Below are 15686 nucleotides of genomic sequence, written 5' to 3' on the forward strand. Positions count from 1 at the left end.
AAGGTGACCTGCTGGGTTGCTTAGAATAAAACCAAAGAGCCTGAAAATTATGTCAAGGCAAAAAGAAACAGTATTTCCCATGAGACCATAACTTTGCAGGTTTCCTTTCAAGTCTGAGGGTAACACAATCTTCCATGCTTTAAAATATATTCACTCAATTTTACACATTTTTATATCTTGGTTACTGTCAGGAAATGTGTTTAAAATTCTAAATTTAAAATTTTTAATTTTTTTTTAGTGCACAAGGTAATTAGGAATAATTACGATACCAGAAAATAGTTTTAGAAAACCTCTTACTGAGGCCGTTTCTAAGTCTGGCCCTGGTTCCTGTGTTCCCAGGAAATCTGGCAGGCCATTTCACTTAAACATTGTGAGCAATTCACTATTAGTTGCCAAGTCAACAGCCATTTCCCCGTTGCCAGTGGAGCTCTAATTTTTGTTCAGTTATAAGGAAGCATTTACTTCAGAATACACTAATTAATCATGATAATTCTATTTTCTTTGCCAGTAACTGGTTTAGGAATGTGTGTGTGATGAGAATCTACCAGAGTACTTCTGGGAAACCTTTTCTTGCTATTAAAAAAGAAGATGGGCAGACAGACGGGCGCGGTGGCTCATGCCTGTAATCCTGGCACTTTGGGAGGCTAGGCTTTTATTTTTTTGAGATGGAGTTTCACTCTTGTTGCCCAGGCTGGAGGGCAATGGTGCGATCTTGGCTCACCACAACCTCCACCTCCTGGGTTCAAGCGATTCTCCTGCCTCAGCCTCCCGAGTAGCTGGGATTACAGGCATGCACCACCACACCTGACTAATTTTCTATTCTTAGTAGAGACGGGGTTTCTCCCTGTTGGTCAGGCTGGTCTCGAACTCCCGACCTCAGGTGATCCACCTGCCTCAGTCTCCCAAAGTCCTGGAATTACAGGCGTGAGCCACCATGCCTCGCCCCTTTTAAAGTATTTCTGCTCATTGATGATGCACCCAGTCATCCAAGTGCTCTGATGGAGATGTACAAGGAGATGAATGCTGTTTTCATGGCTGCTAATACAACATTCATTCTGCAACCCCCAAATTAAGGAGTAATTTTGACTTTCAAGTCTTATTATTTAAGAAATATATTTTGCAAGACTATAGCTGCCATAGACAGTGATTCCTCTGATGGATCAGACAAAGTAAAATGAAAACCTCCTGCAACGTATTCATCATTCTAGATGCCATTAAGAACATTCGTGATTCATAGGAGGAGGTCAAAATATCAACATTAACAGGAGTTTGGAAGAAGTGAATTCCAGCCTTCGTGGATGACTTTGAGGGCTTCAAGACTTCAGGGAAGAAGTCACTGCAGATGTGGTAGAAATAGCAAGAGAACTAGAATTGGAAGTGGAGCCTGAAGATGGATACTGAAATGCTACAATCTCATGATAAAACTTGAATGGACAGGGAGTTGCTTCTTATAGACGAGCAAAAAAAGTGGTTTCCTGAGATGGAATGTACTCACGGTGAAGATGCTGTGAACACTGCTGAAATGACAACAAAGGATTCTGAATATTCCATAAACTTAAGTTGATAAAGCAACAGCATGGTTTGAGAGGACTGACTCCAATTTTCCAAGTTCTACTGTGGGTAATATGCTATCAGACAGCATTGCATATTACAGAGAAATTTTTCATGAAAGGAAGGCTCTGACACAGCAAACTTCATTATTGTCTTATTTTAAGAAATTGCCACAGCCACTCCAACCTTCAGCAACCAACATCCTGATCAGTCAGTAGCCATCAACACTGAGGCAAGACTCTCCACCAGCAAAATGATTATAACTTGCTAAAGGCTCAAATGATTGTTAACATTTTTATCCATAAAGTATTTTTATGGATTAAGGAATATACATTTTTATATACAATGTTATTGTATACAATAGATTACATTAAATTAAGGCATATACATTTCTTATACACAATGTTATTGCATACAATAGATTACAGTGTGATATCACCACAACTTTTATATGCACTGGGGAAATACAATCTTCATGTATTTCTCTTTATTGTGATATTCACTTTATTGTGATAGTCTAGAACCAAACCCCCAATATCTCCAAGGTGTGTCTGTATAGGAAAACCAGATTACTATTTAAGTGGTTTATGGATAATGAAGGGTAGATTTGTTATACCAATAAAATTGGCCTATCTATTCTTTAAAGCAATTATCTGATATCAAATTTAGTCAAGGCCAACAAACAAAAATAATAAGAATCATTCTTGAATTTCTTTGTGCCACAATACACACTGTACATCTGTTTGAATAAACTGTATTATATTTTAACAGAATAAAGATGTTTAGTACTAACAAAGGCTTCAAAGATAATTATCCACACAAAATTGTTTAAAAGCCTACTCAAGCATAATCCTAAGAACATCCTTCAATCTACTTAGAAGAAAATACAGTTAAATTTTTAGAAACTGAAAGAGCATATGTACTTCAGTTCTTTCTTATCCTCATTTGTATGTTTTAGTCCCTAGCATTATGGTTGAAATCAGTTCGCTCATTTTTCTAAATTCCATGTTGCAAGTCAATCATATTTCCTCTGCCTTCATGGAGCTTATATTATGTCTGAGAAAACATCTTTGAAGAGCTAATTATACAACTTACAATTTAATATAAAATGGTTTAGGGGAGTGTCTTAGTTTGATTGCTACGGCTTTTAACAGAAACCTGAGATTGGGTAATTTATAAAGGAAAGAAATATTAATATGTTTCTCAGTTCTGAAGGCTGGGAAGTCCTAGAGTATGGTGCCAGCTTCTGCTCAGCAACTTCTTGCTGCATTATCCCATGTCAGAAGGCAAACAGCAAGCAAGTGCTTGAGGGGCCAGACTCACTTTATAACAACCATCTAGAGATAACTAACCCACTCCTGCATTAATGCACTCATGAAGGTAGAGCCCCATGATCTAATCATCTCTTAAAGGCCTCCAACTCTCATTACTGTTACAATGCCAATTAAATTTCAACATTAGTTTTGGAGGGGACAAACATTCAAACCATAGCAGAAAGAAAGGAGAAAAAGTGGTGGTAAAATAAGTAAGCTCACTCCCACACAGGAAAATTGGAAGTAGACTTTGATAACAAAGGATTTTCCAAAAACAGGATAAACTCATAGAACTCATATATGTGAGCAGGGTGCAGTGGCTCACGCCTGTAATCCTAACACTTTGGGAGGCTGAGGTAGGCAGACCACTTGAGCCCAGGAGCTTGAGACCAGCCTGGGCAACATGGCAAAACCCAATCTCTACTAAAAATACAAAAAGGAGCCAGGCGTGGTGGCTTATGCCTGTAGTCCCAGCTACTTAGGAGGCTGAGGTGGAACGATCACTATGATCAAGCCACTGAACAGTCTAGGAGACAGAGTGAGACCACATCTCAAGAAAAAAAGAAAAAGGAAAATTTTTTTAAACCGTGTATGTAAAGCATTTTTTCCTGCAATTCTTTGCTAAATTTCTGGATCTTCCTAAGATTTTCTCTTTGCTCTTTCTACCTGTTGTAGAAGTTTGCTTTTCCCTTCTCTACAAGACAAAAAAAAAAAAAAAAAATCACTTATGAACATTTTCCCACCCAAGTCAAACCGGAAAGTTTCAGGAAAAAAAAGGATAATTTCAAGTATCCAGCTAAACTTCAAAATTTATTTTTCCCTTAGGGCTTCCATCAGGCTTTACTCAACACAGACCTACAGACCTAGAAATCACACCTCTCTCTACCCTTCCTAAATAAAAAAGCATTAAGGTTATAGGAATGTTTGAAGAAGAAAGTTTTATTTTGTATATGTTATTAAAACTTTGTGTGTACAAAGTGAAACATTTTTATAAAGGTTACATTTATACTTTTAAAAACCCACTTGCAACTGATTAGAATACAAAGTAAAATTTTACAGGGAAATTTTATAGATCACTTTTCTAAATTATTAGATCACTTTTAGATCACTAAATTCTAAATTATTAGATCAATTTTAGATCACTTTTCTAAATTATTGAAAAAGTCCAGTTGCAATCTTAGTGAAGTTCTACAGAGGGAGCTAGTATCACAAAGAATAAAGTTATAATACATGAACTTCAAAAAAAGACCTAGTCTGTTGGAAATATCAGATTACAATTCATCAATATGAGCTCACTTTATACTCTAAAGTTTTACCTTAACAATTAGCCAACTCAAAATAAAACACAGTATTACCTACAAACTGTGACATATTTCTAGTGAACCATACTAAAACTTATAAAATATAATTTCATCAAAAATACCTTTAAATACTTTTCAAGTAGATATGTTCATAATCAACAACATCACTCCTCCAAAAAAGTTTTTTAAAAAAGGTTCCTAAGTCACTGAACTTATACAAAATGGAAAGCAATCAAAAAGATCTAAACAGTTCTATCCTTTTCTTATATAAGCCAAGTTACGAAGTCTCTTCCTCATCTGTAAAATGGGAATGATTACAATATCTGCTTCACAGAGTTGCTGTGGGGATTAAATTAGATCATAAAATAATTAAAACAATGCCCTTCTTCCTTGTTCTTTAACATGTATTATTTAATTGTTCAACATTTTCCAAAAATAAATCAACATAGTAAAGTTTTCAAGGTTAGACTGGCTGCTAATAAATACTAAAAGTTCACTCAAGACCCCCAAGTGTATATCGTTCCCAAAAGGTCTGACTCGACCCTTAAGGGGAAATAGTGTTGGCATAACTCTTACATTAAAATCTGCCATAGCTACATTCTCAAAATATTCCTGTTTGTTGTAGACCAAGAAGAAAGAGAATTCATCACACCAGCAGTTTCTCTCTCCATTTCGTTACCCTCAATAAATTTCATCCCATAAATATATCTTGTCAAGTAAATTGCAGTTAAGGATCAATGAACTACACTTTGACTAAAGTGCTCTGAATAAAGTTTCTAGGAAACACCTTATCCTTCCCCCTAAAAATTGATGGGAAAGATCATTATCATTTTTTGTTATTGTTGAAGAGTTTTATGCTAGAAATTCAGAAGCTATACCCAGAGGGATCACTGAACAGACTAAAAGAGAAGTAGGTAATGAAAGAAATCATTTGTTTAATGGACAATGACAGAAAAGCACTAATCTAAACCCAAAATGATATTTGAGGAACTTAAGTTTGGAAGACTAAGTGATTAAACAAAGTTAAGGGATTAAACTGTGTCAAGAAGAAGTACACTTCCCCTAATTTCCTCTCCTATATGGTTTCAGCTTAAGATATCTCACAAGAGAAATTTGCATAAAATTTAGGGGATGCAATTGAAGCAGTAGCCATTTCATTCCAAAGGCAGTCATTGGTTAGAGGCAGGAAGGACAGACACAAAGGTATGGGCAGAACTGTAATCTGTCCTTACTCATCCCCACTCTACCTTACGTCCACAACTACCAGGACCAAGCCTATCACCAGATTTTTCACTAAAGGCCCAAAAAGGTGGTAGTTGCAAAGAGCCTACAACACACGAACCTCCTTCACAGTTTCCCTATTAGCAGAACATGCAATTCATTAACCTACATCAAAAGGCAGTTTAGCGACTTTTCTTTCACATTTTAGGGACCTTAATATCCCTAGTTTTTCTCATGATTGAATAAGGTTTAATTCCTGTAATAAATTCCTTATTTCTTAATATCATAGTGGCATTGAATTCTAACCCAAGACTACAGCCTATGGCAAAACTCATACATAAACTAAGTTTCTTCTAATGCTAAGTCCAGGGCACCATATAGTGCTTCATAAGTAGAAAGTAGCAATTTAAATTAATTCTTTAAGGATTTTAAGATTTTACCACCAATAACACACATTTTTCATTCACCTATCATTCATGAATATAAGACCATGTTTAACCACAAAATTATTCCTTATAGGCCAGGCGCGGTGGCTCACACCTGTAATCCCAGCACTTTGGGAGGCCAAGGCGGGTGGATCACGAGGTCAGGAGTTCGAGACTAGCCTCACCAATACAGTGAAACCCTGCCTCTACTAAAAATAGAAAAATCAGCCAGGTGTGGCAGCGTGCGCCTATAGTCCCAGCTACTTGGGAGGCTGAGGCAGGAGAATGGCGTGAACCCGGGAGGTGGAGCTTGCAGTGAGCCGAGATTGTGCTACTGCACTTCAGCCTGGGTGACAGAGCGAGACTCTGTCTCAAAAAAAAAAAAAAAAAAAAAATCATTATAATGAGTTACCTTCCTTGATGACAGTGTTAATTATTTTCTGTTTTTTTTGGGGGGGGGAGCGGGGGGGGTTGGTTGGTTGTTTTTTGAGACAGGTTCTCACTCTATTGCCCAGGCTGGAGTGCAGTTGTGCATCTTTGCTCACTGCAGCTTCAACTTCCTGGGCTCAAGCAATCCTCTCACCTCAGCCTCCTGAGTAGCTGGGACTACAGGTGAGTGCCACCATGCTCAGCTAATTTTTTTTATACTTTTAGTAGAGACAGGGTTTCGCCACGTTGCCAAGGCTGGTTTCAAACTCCTGAGCTCAACTGATCCACCTGCCTCAGCCTCCCAAACTGCTGGGAATACAGGCGTGAGCTACCACACTCGGCCAATTATTTTCTTTTAAGCAAGAAAATATTTAAGCAAATCTTTCCAAAGTTTTATAATCCAGGTATAAAAATTTCATAGAAGTTATGAGATCCTAGAATTTTACAGTAAGATCACAATCAAAAGTTCATCAAAAGAGGTGAACTCAGATCTCAATTGGTTGAGAATCATTTGTAGATTATGTATAAGCCTGAAATGACCTCAATCAACACTAGTTTTGGATCCTTACAGAAGTAACCTGACCACCTGACCGTATCAGTAAAAGAAAAAAAAAACAAAAAACAAAAAAAGGGAGCAAAGAAACCTAACACAGATTTAGTACTTACTCCTGGAGATGCAACCTTATAAGCACAAATGGTAACGCTTATTACAACGAACTATTTAAACCTTAGTTTAAAAAGCAATACAGTGAAAAGGTTACCTTACAAACATTATGACTACATACAAAAATAAACTTTAAAAAAAACTTTTCTTGGCCAGGCACGGTGGCTCACACCTGTAATCCCAGCCCTTTGGGAGGCCAAGGCAGACATACCACTTGAGACCAGGAGTTCAAGACCAGCCTGGACAACATGGCAAGAGCCCATCTCTACAAAAAATACAAAAATTTGCCAGGTGTGGTGGTGCACACTGGTAGTTCCGGATACTCAGGAGGCTGATGGGAGGATCGCTTAAGCCCACAAGGTCAAGGCTGCAAGTGAGTCATGATCATGCCACTGCACTCCAACCTGGGCAACAGAGTTAGACCTTGACTCAAAAAAAAAAAAAAAAAAAAAAAAAAAAAAAAAAAAACTTTTCTTACATGAGAGGCATTTATAGCTCAGGATAAAATTTCCAGCGAAAATATCATACATAGAAAGAGGCTGATGTGTTCTAGAGAAAAGGGCTCCAGTGATGACAAAGTTGCTAATGATGAAGATTCTGAATAAGACTGTTCAAAGAAATGGGAAGGAAAAAGAAAAAACTAATTCTATTTAACATAATATGTGGTTGTAAAATGTATACATTTGACTTACTCCATGAGCACACCTAAGAGCTTTTGTATCAAGCTTGACCAAACAGCTTTGTGTTGCATCCTCTCCTTAGAAGAATGTAAAGTGCCTTGTATTTGGAAGTAATTAATTCTCTTCAACTCACTCAATATTGGTTATAGGTCTGAAGTGATTTCCAAAACCAAAACACAATACTGTGAAACTGATTTAATTAACTACTGAGTTCTCTGTGATCAGTTACCAAGTCTTGCAACGGATATTAATCCCTTTAAAAAAAAAAAAAAATTACTGGCGGCCAGGCGCGGTGGCTCACGCCTATAATCCCAGCACTTTGGGAGGCTGAGGCAGGTGGATCACCTGAGGTCAGGAGTTTGAGACCAGCCTGACCAATATGGTGAAACCCTGTCTCTACTAAAAATATAAAAATTAGCCAGGCGTGGTGGCAGGCACCTGTAGTCCCAGCTACTCAGGAGGCTGAGGCAGGGGAATCACTTGAACCCGGGAGGCGGAGATTGCAGTGAGCCAAGATCGCGCCACTGTACTCCAGCCTGGCAACAGTGTGAGACTCTGTCTCAAAAAACAAAAAAAAAAAAGTTACTGGCTGGGTGCAGAAGATCATGCCTGTAATCACAACACTTTGGGAGCAGAGGCAGGAGGATTGCTTGAGGTCAGGAGTTTGAGACCAACCTGAGCAATATAAGGAGACCTCATCTTTAAAAACAAGACTGTAGTGAGCCATGATCACCAACTGTTTTCTAGCCTGGGTGACAAAGTGAGACCCTGTTTCAAAAAAAAAAAAGACTATATACTTAGAGAACTGCTTGGTGTGACAAAAACAGCACTTAAATGGGACTCAGGAGATTTGGTTTCTGGTCTAGTACTGTCCTTAAGTAGCAATGTAAACTATAGCAAGTCATTTTATCAATGTTACTCTCACCTTATTCATGATAAAATATGGATATTGGTTCAAGGGTTCATTTCTAGAATCAAAATACTATAATTTTAAAGATACAAAAAAAACTGGGCTCTGAGAATAGTATCATAAAAATGTTTATGATATTTTTAAAACTGTACCTTATTTATGAACACTAAAAAAAATTAAGCATTTAACCTTGCTGTCGGTCCTAGCTCTTTATTTCAATTTTGGCTTTTTGCTTCACAGGATTTTTTTCTATTAGCTTTATAGATATCCAGTTCTTAGATCATTCTTACCAAAAAAAAAAAAGATTCTTTTAACAGGGTCTCATTCTGTCACCCAGGCTGGAGCACAGTGGCACAGATCATAGCTCACTGTAGCCTGGACCTCCTGGTCTCAAGCAATCCTCCCACCTCAGTCTCCCAAGTAGCTGGGACTACAGGCACGCACCACCGCATCTGGCTACTTTTGTTAACTTTTTGTAGAGACAAGAGTCTCACTATGTTGTCCAGGCTGGTCTCCAACTGGTAGACTCAAGCAGTCCTCCTGCCTCAGCCTCCCAAAGTGCTGGGATTATAGGCACAAGCCCAGTCTATGATCTTGATGATTTCAAAGAACTGCTAAGTCACAGCATTAACAATTAATTTAAGAGCATACCATACCGTGTGCGGTGGCTCACGCCCGTAATCCCAGCACTTTGGGAGGCCAAGATGGGCAGATCCGAGGTCAGGAGATCAAGACCATCCTGGCTAACACGGCGAAACCCATTCTTTACTAGGAATACAAAAAATTTGCCAGGCGTGATGGTGGGCGCCTGTAGTCCCAGCTACTCTGGAGGCTGAGGCAGAGCTTGCAGTGAGCCGAGATCACGCCACTGCACTCCAGCCTGGGCGACAGAGCGAGACTCCGTCTCACAAAAAAAAAAAAAAAAAAAAAAGCATACCAGATGTTATTGTCTCTAACTTCCCTGACATATCCCTAAACATTCCATTTAAATACTTATAACTTTCCTGCTGGTTTGGAAATTGACACTATTCACTAAGAAATTACATTTTTATACTGCACCAAAGATCATATCCTGAGCACGTCCTAATACCCTTGAAGGTTCATGCCTATTGCATAATTTATTTATTTTCTTCCATCTCATCATAATCCTAAATTGGCAAGCATTTAAATATCACAATATAATTAACTTTTATAAGACAACATTTAAAAATTTAAGGGGTTATTCTGACAAAATAATTTAATTTTTGACATTAAAAAATCACAATGGAATTCATTCACTATCAGAAGGGAAAATACACTTCATATTTAGAACAGTATACACTGCTTACAAAAGTTCACTGTTTACCTTGGTAGCTATCTTAAAAAGCCAAGTAAATAAATGTGAATCCCTTTTAAAGAGATTTTCCCCTTGCCTTATAGCAAACAAAAAAAATCTTCAGATATCAGGTTACTCTGTGTTAAGTAGTATGGATACTTCTGAATTTATTTATATTTGCATTTGGAATTCACCCCTAACTCCAGACGACTTTTAACTTTCCTTACCTAAATCTTTATGATCAGATCCCAAAATCCAAGGTAATACAAAATTTATATATTCATAAAACAGATATTCATGGAAACAAAATGGTTCTATTTTCGATAACTGCAGATGTGTCCAAAGATTTTGAAAAGCCACTATTGGAGAGTAAGATTCCATTTATAAAATAAAATCAGTATCTTTTACTTTTTCTTAAACCACTTTATTGAGGTATAATTGACATATAAAAAGCTGCACACTATCTTTTCTTTAATGCCTAGCACAGTGGAAAGTAGGTGAAAAAATAGTAAAATAGTGATGTTTTCTTAATTTATTTTAAATTATTCCATTTATAAAACTAAAACTGAAAAAAACTAGAAAGCTGATGAAACCAGTTCATTACTGGATCATGTACAGAACAAAGTATAAATCCTATAGTTTTAGATAAATCACATCACAACTTGAATTGCTCAGCTTTCTCTACTTAAAATCATCCCCCAAGGTCTTCAGTATGTAGAATAATGAAAAACAGGAACTTGAAAAAAACCACTTTGCTTAGAAAAACAAGTGTCACTGCTGACCAATATTTCCCTGTTTTCCCATGCCAATCTTCCTCAGACAGAGAAACAAGTATACTCGTGAAGCATCAGTAACTAAGTGTATAAGAAATCTGAATCACAAAATTTCAGGAACTAAAAATGTTTTAATGAAAACATACTTAATATTCATTAATATCAAGATAATTAGAACTATCATTGTACTCTCTTATTGGTATTCTTTTTTTATTTTTTTAAAGGCAAGGTCTCACTCTGTTGTCCAGTCCAGAACTCAGTGGAATGATCATGGTTCACTGCAGCCTTGATCTCCTGGGCCCAAGAGATCCTCCTGCCTCAGCTTCCTGCGCAGCTGGGACCACAGGCACACACCACCTTATCAGGCTAATTTTTTTTTTTTTCTTTTTTTTGAGATAGAGTCTCGCCCTGTCACCCAGGCTGGAGTGCAGTAACGTGATCTGGGCTCACTGCAACCTTTGCCTCCCAGATTCAAGCAATTCTCCTGCCTCAGCCTCCTGAGTAGCTGGGATTACAGGCACCCACAACCATGCCTGGCTAATTTTTGTATTTTTAGTAGAGACACGGTTTCACCATCTTGGCCAGGCTGGTCTCGAACTCCTGACCTCAGATGATCCACCCACCTCGGCCTCCCAAAGTGCTGGGATTACAGGCGTGAGCCACTGTGCCCGGCCTTTTTTAAGTTTTTTGTAGAGATGGGGTCTCACTATGTTTCCCAGGCTGGTTTTGTACTCCTGGCCTCAAGCAATCCTTCCACCTCAGCCTCTCAAAGTGTTGGGATTACACGTGTGAACCACCATGCCAGGCCACGCTTTATTTATTAATATCAAGATAATTAGAGCTATCACTGTACTCTCTTATTGGTACTCTTATAGAATTAGGGTTAATTTTCAAAGAGCAGGTCAATGTGATGGTGCCAACACATTTTTACAATTTTATAATGAATCAAGCTTTAACAGACTGCAATTAAGAAGTTGTAATAATGTTTTATGAGAATACAGCATGGAATTACTGATTAGATAATAAAATTTTGTTTTATATCCATATCTCTTATGTTGTTTAAAGCTTGGTCTTGAACACAAAAAGATTTTTTTGCTTTTAATACAGCAGGTGAGTTGTTATACACTCCTTAGCAGACTCTAACTTCCATGACCACCACTCTACTAAGATTTTGGCTATTTGAGTTGCAAAGACACAAATGAGATTATTTATAAACAGCTTTCATAATTCATGAAATTCATTAATTCAATAACTGTTTAATTTTTTTAAATTAATACTCTGCTTTTATGGCGCCATATTCAACTGAAAGTTTTCTTTGGTATGTAGGTCAAAAACTACAAGGAAGAGAGCCAGCAGCCAAAAATATCAAGACCATCAACTAATGACAAATCAAACGAGTGGCAATACTTAGCAATAATAGAACAAATAAACAACAGAATGTTAATCTGCAAAAATAAAAAGGAATTAACTGATATATGCAACAACACTGATGAATTTCAAAAACACAGTGAGTGACAGAAGCCTTATACAAAATAGGACATATATGACTCAGTTTATAAGAAATTTTAGAACAGGTGAAACCAAAAAAAAAAAAACTTTGAAATATAAAACTCTAGTTAATGGTATATGTGTGGAAATATTTAGAGAGAAGCATATTGATGTCTACAATTTACTTCGAAATGCATCCAAAAAACAGATGAAGTAATGCATGAACAGAAGAATAAACAGATAAAACAAGTGCAGTAATATGTTAATGATAAAACCTTGGTGGTAAATATATGGGTGAACACATAACATATGTTTAAAACTTTTCATAATAAAATGTAGGGACTGGGCACGGTGGCTCAAGCCTGTAATAATCCCAGCACTTTGGGAGGCTGAGGTGGGTGGATCACTTGAGGTCAGGAATTTGAGACCAGCCTGGCCAACATGGCGAAACCCCATCTCTTCTAAAATACAAAAATTAGCTGGGCATGGTGGCAGGTGCCTGTAATCCCTGCTACTCGGGAGGCTGAGGCAGGAGAATCGCTTGAACCCAGGAGGCAGAGGTTGCAGTGAGCCAAGATCATGCCACTACACTCCAGCCTGGGTGATGGAGCAAGACTCTGTCTCAAAAAAAAAAAAAAAAAAAAGTAAGAAAAAAGTATCAGTTGGCCAAGTTATACCCATAGAGATGAATTATATCTTGGACAGTTAAAAAACTTTCAAATGAATTAAAACATTAAAATGGGTTACATATTAAATAACATATTCTTTAAAAGCAGATTTCTGGTATTTTTAATATTGGTCATAGTCTAAGGACTAAAGGAACTTTTAAGGCTCACCAACTACTTAATTCCCAAAGCAAAAGAAGCTCTGTTACCAAACCTATAAATAATAATCAACCAATGCTACAGTAACAATCACCAGCCCTCACTGACTATACTAGGAAATAAAGAAACAGCAAAAAAATTTCTTGACAATATATGTATTTGAGAACCCACTATGGAGATTATACTCAAATAAGGATAGGCCAAATATAAAAATACTGATGAAAGGTTAGCATAATAGTGGAATGTGTAAAAGGTAAGAATGCATAAGAAAATCCTTTCCCTGAACATTCGTCCTGCTATTTTATAATTAACAATTTATATGTTATCTTAAATAGGAGAGAAGAAAATAATTTACAAAAGGTTCAAGACAGTTTTTAAAAAGCAGTTTAAAAGTACTTGGAAAAAAATTATTACTTAATCTCAAGAAAAAAATAATAGTCTTGAAGTCCTCTACGAAAAAAAATTACTGTCCATATAAATGAGTACAAGTGAAGGTTACATTAAACTAAACCAAGAGAGACCTGAGTTAGATGTGAAAATAAAATGTCTTCAGCCAGGCATAGTGGCTCACACCTGTAATCCCAGCACTTTGGGAGGCCAAGGCAGGCGGATCACCTGAGGTCAGGAGTTTGAGACCAGCCTGGCCAACGTGGCAAAACCCCATCTCTACTTAAAATACAAAAATTAGCCAGGCGTGGTGGCAGGCACCTGTAATCCCAGCTACTTGGGAGGCTAAGGCAGGAGAATTGCCTGAACCCTGGAATGAGAGGTTGCAATGAGCCGAGATTGTGCCTCCAGCCTGGGCAGCAGAACAAGACTCTGTCTCAAAAAAATAAAAATAAAATAAAATAAAGTGTTTTACCTTGTACCAAACAACTGACATTTACTTTTCCACAAACCAGTGACAGAAACAAAATTATATTTCTCCATCATTATCATGAAGGTGGGTGATCCACCAGAGTAAGACCCAAAAATTAACAGTAACAATTTATTTTTATTTTTTACTTTTTTCTGGTAAAGCAGTCAGAAAGAAAATAGGAACAATTTAATATTTTATCTGGAAAGAGAAAATGACATGACATATTTCCCAATAAGACTTTAGTCTAGATGATGGAATACAACACTACGTCTTTTAATGTGAATACAGGAGAAATTATGTCCTGTGTAAACTTTACGTAGTGTAAATTATATAGTGTAGGTTATCATAATTCTGTTAGGATTAAGGTCATAGTGTTAATTATACTTTGTCATTATATAATTTTGAAAATCAGATAATTTACATATACATATATCAAGTTCATAGACAGAGTAAACTATTTACAACCAATGGTTTAATGCACTTACAGTTCCTTGTGTTTGTCTTCAGCCAAGATTTGGTCATTTGGTTTCAGAGAATACCTATATAACAGAAACGAAAATTACATTCTTCATACACACACAGTATCAACGTAAGTTAGCTGACCTCTTCAAAACAAGCACTCCAACACTGTTATAGGTCTCTGACTTAATTGATAAAACACCAAGAATGCCCAAGTAGACGGTTTTTTGCTGTTCTATTAGTCATTTCCAGGAACACCGCTCCAGGAACTAAAAGGAGATCACCTTAACCATGCTTTGAAGATCTTCAATATTCTTCTGTAGCGAATCATCTGTAATGTCACACTTATTCAGCAGTTCAAAACTGATGCAACAACTACAACATTAAGTATTTTAGACTTCACAAATAATATGTAAATCATTCATTAAATGTATAGTAATCATATACTGTGAACCAGGCTATGTACTAAGTAGCATGACACAGGAGGGAAAGTAAAGCTTTGGAGGGTTTTTGTGTGTTTTTGTTTGTTTGTTTGTTTGTTTTTTGAGATAGAGTCTCACTCTGTCACCAAGGCTGGAGTGCAATGGCACGATCTTGACTTAGTGCAACCTGTTCAAGCGATTCTCCTGTCTCAGCCTCCTCAGAAGCTGGGATTACAGGCACGCACCACCATGCCCAGCTAATTTTTGTATTTTTAGTAGAGAAGGGGTTTCAACATATTGGCCAGGCTGCTCTGGAACTCCTGACCACAAGTGATCCAACCACCTCAGCCTCCCAAAGTGCTGGGATTACTGGCATGAGCCACCGTACCTGGCCTCAAGTTTTGGAGTTTTTGATTGACCATTTACTAGCTAAGTGACCATAGGCAAGTACTCTACATCTTTAAGTCTCAGTTTCTCTGTTCATAAAATACAGGTTGCTATAAATATTAGATCAGGGATCTTTCACAGTACCATATATTTATACTGCTGAAGGTAAACAGACTTTCTGAAGGGTACACAGAAATAGATAAACAACATTGGACAATTCCCAGGTCTTCAGTTCTCATTCATACTCAACCCTTTCATAAAATTTAAAATTAATCTGCCTGAAAATGGATCATAGGTCCATTTGAAAGGTCATGTTGATTTTCCTCTCCGGTCTCCTCTTTCACAAGTACCTTTAAACCCACTGCTATGGTTTGAATGTTTGACCCCCCTCAAATCTCATGTTGAAATTTAATCCCCAATGGGGCAATATTGAGAGGTGGGGCCTTAAAGAAGTAATTGGATCATGAGAGCTCTACCTTCATAAATGGATTAATCCATTCATGGATTAATGGGTTATCATGGGAGGGGAGCTGGTGGCTTTAAAAGAAGAGAAGAGACCTGAGCTACCATATTAGCAGGTTCAGGCCCCTTGCCATATGATACCCTGCACCACCTCAGGAATCTGTAGAGTCACTATCAGCAAGAAGGTTCTCACCAAGTGCAGC

The 15686-nt window shown here is 37.3% G+C and overlaps 1 protein-coding gene across 11 annotated transcripts in view; it reads right to left on the bottom strand.

Annotated features, from left to right (window-relative positions):
* ADK (adenosine kinase) overlaps positions 1 to 15686 on the bottom strand; it is a 564491-nt gene that overhangs the window by 482857 nt on the left and 65948 nt on the right. For all 11 annotated transcript variants that reach the window (XM_024253829.3, XM_024253826.3, XM_054522434.2 and 8 more), the window contains exon 3: positions 14239 to 14292. In XM_024253829.3, the coding sequence (XP_024109597.1) occupies positions 14239 to 14292 (54 nt within the window). The remainder of the gene's footprint in view (positions 1 to 14238; positions 14293 to 15686) is intronic.

Source organism: Pongo abelii, chromosome 8 (genome assembly GCF_028885655.2).
Source record: "Pongo abelii isolate AG06213 chromosome 8, NHGRI_mPonAbe1-v2.0_pri, whole genome shotgun sequence".
NCBI classification, from domain to species: domain Eukaryota; kingdom Metazoa; phylum Chordata; class Mammalia; order Primates; family Hominidae; genus Pongo; species Pongo abelii.